General features: G+C 44.8%; 1 protein-coding gene across 3 annotated transcripts in view; it reads right to left on the bottom strand.

Annotated features, from left to right (window-relative positions):
• Nucleotides 1–8,690, bottom strand: part of LOC142582629 (1,5-anhydro-D-fructose reductase-like) — a 37,474-nt gene extending 28,784 nt beyond the window's left edge. For 2 of the 3 annotated variants that reach the window (XM_075692536.1, XM_075692538.1), the window contains exons 1-3: nucleotides 8,577–8,690; nucleotides 7,547–7,662; nucleotides 5,531–5,698 (exon numbers count right to left, since the gene is read on the bottom strand). In XM_075692536.1, coding sequence (XP_075548651.1) covers nucleotides 5,531–5,698; nucleotides 7,547–7,618 — 240 coding nt within the window. In that variant the 5' untranslated portion in view covers nucleotides 7,619–7,662; nucleotides 8,577–8,690. The remainder of the gene's footprint in view (nucleotides 1–5,530; nucleotides 5,699–7,546; nucleotides 7,663–8,576) is intronic. The other variant, XM_075692537.1, reaches the window with a different exon arrangement.
• Nucleotides 8,691–12,145: the final 3,455 nt, after the last annotated feature.

Raw genomic sequence — 12,145 nt, 5'->3', positions numbered from 1 at the left:
ATGACCAGATTGACCGAGATCAGTGGCAGATATACGCCTTTTCAATGAACCCATCACGCTTTGAACGCGAACGAAACTGAACGACAATATTCGGACAGCCACCGTCTTTCCGCGGCACACGGTGACAAACATCGACGTCTGCGTCACAGACAGGCTCATTGACCAGGCTGCCGAGCTTCACTACTAGTGCAAAAAGATTTTCATTTTCAGTGAATGGCACACCTTTAATTTCAACGTTTTTCTTCCTTGAGTGCTGTTCCTGGGTTGTCACCCTCTCCTCAAGGCCAGACACTTGCCCTCAAACTTCCTTACATTTGGCTGTCAAAGCAGTGTTTTCCTTTTTTAAGGAAGCGTTCTCTTTTTCAATTGCAGCACACCGTGTCGTCATTGCATCAAACTGGTTGCTGAAGAAATTAATGGAGTGCTTCATATCTTTGAATTCCTTTCGGAGTTCTTTTTCAATAGCGCTTCGCATGTCACGCATTTCTTGTCGAATGTCTTTTAGTAACTTGGTTAGTTCAGGCATCACTTTAGTACCGGACATTTACACTTCACGTTTGGCAGCAGCGACGGAGTAATTAAGAAATGGAAACATACAAGATTCCGCACAAACCTGTGCGTAGGACGATCAAAGTAAGTAAATATGTCGGCTGCGCCGCCACTGCTGCCAAAGTGCCGGTCAGGTAGAAGATGTAGGTCCTTTATAGCCAGGGGCAGTGCCAGTCGAAGGTCAGGGGGCGCTGATTTCACTCGGAAAGTTACGTCAGCCGTAAGTGCGTATGCCACCCAACCTAAGACTGTATGATCTGGCAAAACGGGAACAATCCCGCGCAGACGCAGCCGTGAAGTCCGCAAGTGGCAGTCGACGTCGTTGCACCTCTAGGCAGGCAAAACCTGTGTGTAGGACGATCAAAGTAAGTAAATATGTCGGCTTCGCCGCCGCTGCTGCCAAAGTGCCGGTCAGGTAGAAGATGCAGGTCCTTTATAGCCAGGGGCAGTGTCAGTAGAAGGTCAGGGGGCGCTGATTTCACTCGGAAAGCTACGTCAGCCGTAAGTGCGTATGCCACCCAACCTAAGACTGTATGATCTGGCAAAACGGGAAAAATCCCGCGCAGACGCAGCCGTGAAGTCCGCAAGTGGCAGTCGACGTCGTTGCACTTCTAGGCAGGCAAAACCTGTGTGTAGGACGTAGGACGATCAAAGTAAGTAAATATGTCGGCTTCGCCGCCGCTGCTGCCAAAGTGCCGGTCAGGTAGAAGATGCAGGTCCTTTATAGCCAGGGGCAGTGCCAATCGAAGGTCAGGGGGCACCGATTTCACTCGGAAAGCTACGTCAGCCGTAAGTGCGTATGCCACCCAACCGAAGACTGTATGATGTGGCAAAACGGGAACAATCCCGTGCAGACGCAGCCGTGAAGTCCGAAAGTGGCAGCGACGTCGTTGCACCTCTAGGCAGGCAATACTTGTGTGTAGGACGATGTAGGATGTCGGCTCCGCCGCCACTGCTGCCAAAGTCTGCCAAAAAAAAAGAACTGCCGGATCTGTCTAACGTACCTGCAAAATTAAAAGAAAAAAAAAACAAGCTAGAGGGACACGTCGGACGTATTTTTAGCCCCAGCCTTTCGCATAAGTTGTCTTTCTTTCCCTAGCGCTGTTATGTACCCTAGTATAATAATCTTAATATATGCTTTATGTACATGTCCACCAGCTCATCTAAATGTCATGGCTCATAGCCTTACCAGTACGTCACTAAAGAATCCAGAATCGCTAATTTCTATCGCACTTTATTGGGCCAGGACGAACTGTGAATTGTGGAATAAAGCTTATTTCAGCGGTCAGGTCAACTCACTTACTTGCCAAAACCAGCACTGAGCGAATCAGACATCTGAAATACTTCTAAAATAGAGTGTATCAGTGTACGACCTGAACCAATTCTTTATGAGAATGTTAACCTCGCCATTAGACGAAAAAAGAATTTTACGGATTAGATAAAGTGATAAATATAGTCGAATTCTATTGTTTTTTTTTTCAATCAACTCCATGATAGTTGAAAAAAAAACGTTGGTTGTTTCGACATGAAATTACGGTTTAGCCAGCGCCGTATTATTCTGCTACGCACGATGTCGGCGGTCTTAATCCAGACCGTAGTGGCAGCAACTTTTCGGCAACAGCGCGTAAAAATGCCCTAAGAACGAAAACCACATCAGTGCTTTTAAAGGACAATCACGACGCTAGATTTCCCAAGCTCGATTCCTCATGCAGCCTGTGCGTTTCAGGTGCGGCTTACTACCGGCGATTCTTTAGCAGTCAAACCGGTTGTAGAGACTCCACTCACTGCGTGCGCAAGGCCAGTACATGCAACATTCTTAAGGCGTCACACATCATAAAGAAGACACTATACGCACGCCTCATATTAATTCACTTTATTTTTTGAGCTCCGTCTGTGAATACGGGTGAAAGCAAAGGGCACCGGCAGAATCTAGACTGTAGTATCATTTAGACCTCGTGCTACTGCCGAACGTTTCTCTGAATGAATGGGAAAATTCGATATTGTACCATGGATTAATCGCCGTGAGAAAACAAGCTTTAGCGGGATACGATCGAGGTAAGTGTAGAAGTCATATACTGGGTGTTTCACGTAACTTGTGCCAAGGATTTGAAAAAGGTAGTTAGCCGCTGCTAAATGCCACCAATGGCATATGGTTCGCCATCATTTGGCGTTCCTTACAGCATTTTTATATTGCACTCAATTGGTTAATTAACTAAGATGAATTATGCTAGGCTCCTAATATTCACTTTAGGGCCAAGTGCGTTTCGTTGTGTTCTAGAGGGGACACAGAAACGACCAATCCAATTTCTTGCGGGAACGTACATGCAGCGGGGCGATTTTTTTTTCGGCGTTTAAAGAAAGCCCGCAAAATATGAAACAAAACCACGTGACTGCGCTCCTGCGCTGTCGGATTGCAGCGCTCGCAACCGTGCGTCGAGCCTATCGCTTTATCAGGGACGACGGTGCTTCCTTTCCGTGTGCCGCCGTCAAAGATGCTGACACATTGCGAAGCCGATGCACAGAGCCGCGGCCGCCACAGTCCGCGCACACGATTCTTTCGCACGAACCGCGATTGAAGAGCGCTGCAATACGATAAATAGCGCATGAGCGCCGTCACGTGGTTTCATTTCATATTTCGCGGGCTTTCTTTAAACGCCGAAAAGATCACCACGCAGCAGGCACGCTGGCGCAAGAAATTGGAGCGGCCATTCCTGAACCCACTCTTCAACACAAGGAAACGCACTTCCCCCTAAAGCTAATTAACAATTTTTCGTAATGCATCTCAGTCAATTAACTCATTAGGCAGAATATAAGGAATATATAATATAATATAATATAATATAATATAATATATAATATAAGGAATATAAGGTTTGCCGCCACAGGACGGCAAACCATATGACGTTCGTTTCATTCAGCTGCCACTAAACACTTTCTTTAGATCCTTGGGACAAGTTACGTGAAACACTCTGTATAGCCAGCGTTTGTTGCGTGCTTGTTCTACAACGTTGGTAGGGTTGCTTAACTGGATAGTTCTATCCTATGTTTTCGCGATTATGCGTTTTTATTATCTATGTGAGCTACCGCTACAGACTGTAGCACTGCCCACGAAAAAATTCACACCTCTCTGAACTCAGCTCCGTCTGTCGGCACTTCAACGTTACGTTTGAGAGATATATTGTTCTCTAGGAAATAAGATCTTGCAATAAAGTTTCACTAACAACGACATAGTAAAATAAGTTGGACACAAGTGACATAAGCGTACCAGCATATGTTATGAGAGCAAACAAACGGAAACACAGCAGAAGGCGCCCGGACACCGCCCTAATTGTAGCAGACGAGAGGCGCGAGTCCTTGCCCTGACGTCATGCGAGCGGTGCTGGCAGCGCCCCCGTAGGTCGTACTCGAAGCTAATTCTCACTTTAGTTTAGCGCTTACAGTATTGAGATTTATTCACTTGGATAAATTATGTTACTAATCCTTATATCAATCGTCTTCGATTTGCATTTCACGATTGCTTAGAAGCCCGTGCATTCCAGTGCATGTACGCCTTTCGTAGCTGGTTTTGTATTGAGCGTTGACGTCATTTGGTCTAAGATGGAGCTAGGTCTATCATAAAGTGTTGGTTATATGATATGTTTGAACTTTTGTTAGTATAGCGAGGACTATGCTCAGCAATGATATAAGTACGTGTGACTTCGTCCTGCATGAAGCTAGCCGCCGATTGATCTGACCCATGTCACCCTGCACACCATTGATAATAAATTACAGACTTCACCATGCTAAACTACTGAGTGGCTTTTCAGGGGCACCATAGTGATTGGCTCCGGATTTTATTTGACCACCCGGGCTTCCGCGCCTATAGGAATGTGCCCGCCACAGCCTAGAAACGAACCAAGAACCGACGAGTGAATTTAATTTGATACAATATATGAAAATGCTTTCATATACTACGAAGGATGACCCGCCGTGGTTGCTCAGTGGCTATGGTGTTGGGCTGCTGAGCACGAGGTCGCGGGATCGAATCCCGGCCACGGCGGCCGCATTTCGATGGGGGCGAAGTGCGAAAACACCCGTGTGCTTAGATTTAGGTGCACGTTAAAGAACCCCAGGCGGTCAAAATTTCCGGAGTCCTCCACTACGGCGTGCCTCATAATCAGAAAGTGGTTTTGGCACGTAAAACCCCAAATATTATATTATTATTACGAAGGATAATCCACTGACGGACTGTGCATAACGCTACTTGACGTTCCTTATGAGACGCCAATCTCAGAATCGGAATAGAACCGTATGTAGGAGCAGCAGGATCAAGCCTACGAGTTTCCAGGAATCGGAACCGTTTACAAGTACCCCTGAAGAAAAGTCCGGGAATATTTTTATGAAGTGCACAGTTGATTAAAGGGTCAGTAATGAGACAAATATTTTGAACTGTTTCAGAAAATTGCGAAAGGGGCCGATGTTTCTTAGACAGGAGGCTTGGTCAGCCAGTAAAAACGCAGTAACTATAGACGGCAGCCAGTGCCAAGCTGAACCTCCTGCACCAACTCATCTTCACGTGATGGATTTCTACGGTATCTCCTCGGGCCCAGTTATCTATTTTTATGATTAAAGTGGACTGTACTGTATTCCGAAAGAGCTTAATGCTGAAGTTAGCAGGATACAAAAATTTTCACTGAAGCATAACGGCCCAAATACGGGGTAGGGGGCATGGGGGAGGGGGGAAAGGGGGAGGGTGGCATTTTACTTTGAAATGCGAGACGTCACAATGACGTACCGACGTTTTAGTTTCAGCGAAAAATTCTATAAGCGGATTTTGACGTTCGCTTTTTCGAACCAGTTGGTGCCACCCAATTACCACGAAATTATAGGCAAATGAAAAGAGTTCTGGAGGAATAATTGATCAAAACAAACTCATTTTAGTGTTTCTCTATGGTGCCCCTTTAGGAAATCATGGGGCAAAAAATGCGCCAAATGCAACCACCTTGCTTGTGATGAAGAGATCTTCCCTGGTGATGAGGCCTTCCTTGATGGCGTGCGCAATGGCCCGTCCCACTTCCTGCTCATTGCGGTAGGCGAGCGCGCAGTCAATGTGCCGGTAGCCGATGCGGATAGCCTCCTTCACGGCCTCATAGGCTTGGGAGGGAGCCAACTGCAAAAGGCGAGGGAGTCCCAACAGGGTAAATAGCTGAGCTTTGTGATGCAATAATAACTTGCACGTTAACGCTAAAGTAAAATTGAAGCTCTAACTGGAAGGTACAGAACTAAAACTGCAGATACTACGAGCCCACTTTAATAGCAATAAAAAAGAAAGACACACCAAGCGATTTTCTCCCGTGCTATTTTTGGTTTGATTTGTTCAAAATTGATGCACTAAACTGGAGCCAGGTCATTTTCCCCTCACTTATTCTATAGGTTTGGTTGGATTTAATAAATAACGGGACTCAACTTATTGGAGAAAGCGGTCACCATGCCGATGGCGGCGACACAAGACGTTTTCTGCAGTCGTTACATTACTCATTAATTTCTGTCCGCTTAAATGCGTTCAGCACCGATAGCGCAGCAGTTACTTTGGATCAGTTATTCAGTTGTTTTGTCAGAGGGGAGTATTACGGGGACTCTGCGTGAAAGGTTTTCGTCCATATCTTTATTCTTTCCGCCAATTTTGCTGAGAGTTTGCCTTCGTGGAAACCTTTATTTTCGTAGCGAGTGCCTCGAATCTGGCCGCATTGGTGGCTCATAATGAAGGCTGCAATTTTCTACACATAACATTTGCCATAGTATGCGTATGGGAGAACACCCTTTGCCATAGCATGATAGGCATGCAGCATATCACGCATAACGTGAAAGATGGTTAAAAGGTAAACAAAAGCCCGGGGCACTTCGCCGACCGAATAAAGATTTAAAAGGAAAGAAGACGTTTCGGCTCCCACACGGGAGCCTTGTTCACAGGTAAAATAAACAAAGGTGCTCGAGCAGCTCGCTTAAATAGTCTTGAACACGTGACGCAGGCAGCGTGCATACACTGACGGCAGATTGCCATCGGTCCTGTTCAGAGTGTGTGGCGTAGTCTGAATCATGAGCGACTCGAGATGAAGGCGTTGAGATAGCCCTTTTTCCCTGGCAAGGACACGTGCCTTCCCCCAGTCGATTGCGTGGCCGCTTGAAGTGGCATGCTCAGCCAAAGCACTGGATTTCACATTTTCTTTTTTGACGTCATAATTGTGCTGTTTAAGACGCCTTTCAAAGTCACCTGTTTCGCCAATGTACAAATAGTCGCAATCCGTGCATGGGACAACGTACACAACACCTGGGAATTTCTCTTTTGGTAATTTGTCCTTAACATTGACGAGTGACTGCCGTAGTTTCTGGTGAAAGATGGTGAAATGTGAAAGATGTTGCTTCATATCTTATTGGTGGCAGGCTCTCTTTTCGTCCACTTTGATTTCTTCTTGACCACATCTCAACATTTCCATTAAAATTACAGGTAATTATCAAAGGGGATCGAAGAGAGAATATTTCGCACTGTAACCAACTTATTATTAACGTCAGTCACGCCGACGTCAACTCCGTGCTTCTGCCATTTGGGTGACATTTGTGGAAATACGTTTGGTTACTACGTAGAGCAATCTGGCAGCACCAGCGTTCAAAGACAGTACGGTGCCTTGCTACCAAGCGTGACCTCTGTTATAATTGTTTATATCGCCGCTTTTCTTTTTCGGTTGCGTGTTCTTTAAGGATCAACTGTCATAAAATTAAGTAAATAACGAAGGAGAGCTCTCCAACACCAACATAATGTACTGGTATATTCTGGTCGTAATTACTACAGCCGATGCGTCGAGGCACTACGCGCATTTCGAGAAAGAAAAAATCACAATGGCAGTGCTGGAGGTTTCCAATGCGAACTTTCCAGCGCTCGCAGACGCGGTCTGGCACTCCTTCCTCCACGCTTTCGAGACTTCCGGGAGAGAGGAGAGTGCAGAAATGAGGGAGCGCTTACCTTCCAGGTTCCAAGGCCGAGCGCCGGAATCTTATTGCCGTCAGCCAGCGTCACGATGGGGCAATTCGCCATGGTATGGTATGGTATGTTATTCCTTATGCGATGGCGCACTCCCACTGTGGGGTTTGGCCAAGGTTTGGGTGAAATTAGGCAATCTTTATTAAATACTAAAATGGTTAAAGCTAACTGGAGGAAATGAACAAAAATAAAATGTCTGAGAATTCAAGACAATCTCTTTGTAGCAATTATAAGTCTCTCCACGGTTGAGCAAATATCGCTGTGGCACTTTCTAAGAGAGGAGGCTCCAAGGGAAAGGATATTGATAATTGAAAAGCTTAAACCAAGCTGTCTAAATCTTGATTCTAGAATATTTTTTGTAAAGAAGTAAAACGGCGGCAGAATATGAAAAAAATGATCTATTGTTTCATCTTCTCCACAGACTGAGCACAGATGGGAGGGCACCAGACCAGCCCTGTGACGACAGAAGTTTAATTTTGGTATTCGACAACGTAATCGGGTAAAGATGGCTTCATTTTTTCAGGTGTGAAAGGAATTTTTGGGCCAAGGGAATTGGAGGTGTCGATATTCTGAATAACTAGCTACAGCTGGGTTCAAAAAGTCTTGAACAATTGTATATCTCCTGAATCTAGTAGTGGTTAGGTTAGCTTTTGTAGGAAGTAATGGTAATACAGGGCGGCCACTGAGGGCCGCTCTCGCGAGACTGTCAGCCATTTAGTTCATGACTAATCCTTTATGTCAAGGCGCCCAAAGCGATGTAATTAAAAATTTATGTGGGCAGGCACTAGAAAATGAAATGTACGTAAAAGGTTAGTGACACCATTTGCTGTGAGCGAGGAACATAAGAATAAAGAATCTGTTATTATTACTACCGATGATATTGACGAATTTAGTTTGCGTAAGGCTAGAACTACAGCTAGAAATTCAGCCCAAAATACGGACAGGAAGTCCGGAATCCTGATTGCAATTGACCAGTCTAGAGCGGGAGAGATAATGGTCGGGCTTCTTTCACCTCTGCTTCTATACCTGCAGGCGTTGTCGCAGGCGATCAAAGGAAATGCACGTCCGAAAAACGACGGAGAGGCTACGCTGCTCTCTGTCTGGTCGAGGCACGTTTCGAGTCAGGGGAAAAGGAACAAGTTATAAAAGGACGCCGACACAATTGCGCGTTTTATATTTCTCGCTCGCAAGGACGCTGGGTAGCGTGATCCCGGGCTCCGGAGAGGGAGAAGCGGCGCCAGACGCGTGGCTTCAGCTTGCGCATGCGCGCCGGCCTTCACCGACTGCGGCGCTTCAGATGACGTTGCTTAGCATGACGTCATCATTGAAAAACAAGGCAGAGCGGCCGAGCGGCCGAGCTCCTGGTTTCGTCTGCAGCTTTCGTCTTTTAGGAGGTGGTATGTTTGAAGCCAGTTGCAGCAACTACAGTTACCGGTTGGCAACTCTGGGGTGTACACTGTGGATAACTGCGGAGACTGATGCATTGTATGAGCTGTTTCGCGTAGGGATATTTAGAAGAAACTGCAAAATCTTGTTTCATGGTTACGCCCAGCGCTTGCTGAAACCCTGCTCACACCTAAAGTTTGATGGAGCCCATGTTTTTGTATGTCTCAATACATTTGATGTTTTGTAAATGGTAAATACCTATGCACACTGCACCTATTTTTGTATGCAAATTATTGTAAAAAATGTATTAGTTCTGGAGACAAAATGTATAAATGACTGAGACGTGCATATTGACTACGTTGGAGAGCCAGGAACTGCACGAAGTTCACGAAGCTATCATTCTGTAAGTATGTACTGTGCGACAAGCATCCAAATGACCACGGGCCCGAGTGAAAAAGAAATCTACAAAGTTGTTAGCCCTCTATGGGGCCATATATTGAGAGAATAACTGAAAAAAATTATTCCTGGCTCATTGTGCTTACTAAACCAGCTGCAAACCATTGTACATGAAGAAATTCCTTTATTTCTGAAATAAACGAGGAATTGGTATGTTTCCCTTTGGTAACATCGCACCATAATATAGTACAAATACATGTATGCTCGTCACTGTCACTAGAAATACGCTGGACGCGTGTCGGTGGCCATTTGTATCGAACTTTATTGTATCCTCACCCAAGCAGTTTACTTGGGTTAATAACACCTTATCTGCGTTATCTGACGTTACATCTGGTGTTCCTCAAAGCAATGCCCTGGGTACTTTATTATTTCTTATCTACAATAATGGCCTTCCATCTCATATAACATCTAGCATCCCTTTGTTTGCCGAGAATTACATAATATACCGTAAAATTATGGCTCACGCTGATCATCCGGTAATACAACAGGATCTTGACAAGTGACTTTCTGGTGCTCGCAGTGGTAAATGACAGTTAACGCTTTCAAATGCAAACTAATGACGTTCAGCCGAAAGCAGTCAAACTCGACTTACACGTACTCGCTTAACAATAACTCTATATTGGTAACGACCAACTACAGGTAACTTGATTAACTTTACTCCTAATTTTTCTTGGTGAACACACATGGAAAAAATTACTGCCGCAGCATCCCGCACACTAGGATACTTGAAACGTAATCTTCATGCGGCACCTTCCATAACACGGAAACCAGCATACCAGACATTTCTTTGTCCACAACCGAATATGCATCATCTATCTGGTCACCTCACCAAGTCTATCTAATCAAGTAACTGAAATCTATGCAAAACCGCGCTGCACGTTTCATGGCTCGAGACTATAACCGACACTCCAGTGTGACTAACATGAAGACTTCATTCTCACTATAATCATTGGAATCACGTAGGAAGATAGGCACTCTCTGTTTATTGGTTAAAATAGTCCACAGTGCGCACGCAAATATCTTGTCACTATCAAAACCACATTGCCTATCTCGCCGGCTTCCTAATCAACATAGTTTTACTCGTCTTTTCAGCCGTGCCCAAGCCTTTAACGCATCTACGCTTCCAAGTGCGATTGGTCAATGGAAGAACCTTCCTGATGATGTCGTCTGTATTCATGACCGTGGGGCATTTAGAAATAAAACGCTAACCACCTATGACTGTTCTTGCTAACCATATGATCACTTGAAATCATGTTTATAGATTTTATAGGGATATCATGTAGGTCCATTCAGTTTTGTATAAAACCTACAAGGTATTTTATTATTACAATGTTACACCATACCCACTACATTTTCTATTGTATAATACCTGGTGCTTGAATTTCTTTTGCTTGTTTTCGTGTTCTTGTTAAAAATTATTGTCTTGTCCCCCTGGTCTCACAATAAAGTTTATTTCTCTCTGTCTCTCTTGTCCCCCTCACATAATACTCCTACATGGAGCCTGTGAGGTATTTGGAAATAAATAAATAAATAAATAAATAAATAAATAAATAAGTAAGTAAGTAAGTAAATAAAAACTCCAGCATTAAACTAAAAAAATTAAGAAGAACCTATCCCGGTTGCTATCGAAGAATGCGTTTAGCATGCTTTCAGAAGCGTTCATTTGTGCCACTTTGTTGCACTATGTGTTATGGTTAATGTTAGGGATTGTATAGATGAGGTATAATGAGTGGATTATTTATTCATTTAGTGTGCAGAAGCTACACGGGGTTCCGAACTGGTCTTTGAGGAAGTGCTGCTCGAAGTTGTACAGGTTGTTTCCAATGTATGTTAGACTCTGCGCCATCTTCGGGTTTGGCCCACGAAAACGGTTACAGTCATGTGAAATCGGGGTAAGCTCTCGGAAAATGCCGAACGCATGAAAAAAATAACTGAATTGCATTGATTCAAAGAAGGGTGAGCCAAATTGTAACATTTAAAGGGAAGCAGAAAGGTTTTCCAGAAAACATTAGTGAAGAGCTGTACGTAATTGTTCTCAACCCTCCAAATTCGAATGACGCATCGAAATTGAGCGAACGAAAGCGCAAACAGATCTTCTTTCGACAAGAAGTGCAGCCGCAGACTCGGGGCAGCTCGAGCGCCTCGTTTCCGCCTGTGATTATTGGTCGGGCACATCGTGACGTCAACAATGGTGTTCGTCCGGATCCGGACCGACCGCTGTAGCTACACATGAAGCACGGTGCAAGGTAGTTTGGTACTGTTGTCTTGCTGACATGGCATAAGAAAATTTCGAGAGCTTGCGTTTCTCTGAGGAGTTCGGCGCTACTTCCTGCATGCACCCCCGTGAGCAAAAGTGCACGAACCTGGGATTGCGCGATAAAACTAATTTCATCCTCTGTCTGCGAACACAACTAGAAATTAAAGACTGCAGTCCAAACTTGGCATTACAAATTTTCTAATGCGCTCGTTAGTTTCCGCTTACCCGCGTTAAATACGAAGAAATTCTGTTTTTTCGGCGACCCTGTGGTCCGTATACTTTTGCTCACAGGTGTGCGAGCCGATTGCGAAGAGCCGGCCTCACCAAGAAGCAAAGAAATTCTGGTGCAAGTAGTGCTTTCGACGCGAACGAAATCGAAGGGTTAGCGTCTCCTCGTGTTGGAAATGTTCTTTGGCGAGTATGTTTGTTGCAAAGCTGCATTCGCGACCCAGTGAGTTCGTGTCCAGGCAAACAACTGTACT

The sequence above is a fragment of the Dermacentor variabilis genome, chromosome 5, assembly GCF_050947875.1.
Source record: "Dermacentor variabilis isolate Ectoservices chromosome 5, ASM5094787v1, whole genome shotgun sequence".
In the NCBI taxonomy this organism is placed as follows: Eukaryota; Metazoa; Arthropoda; class Arachnida; order Ixodida; family Ixodidae; genus Dermacentor; species Dermacentor variabilis.
Note: the sequence above shows the minus strand (reverse complement) of the source record. Positions and strands in the feature narration are given on the sequence as shown.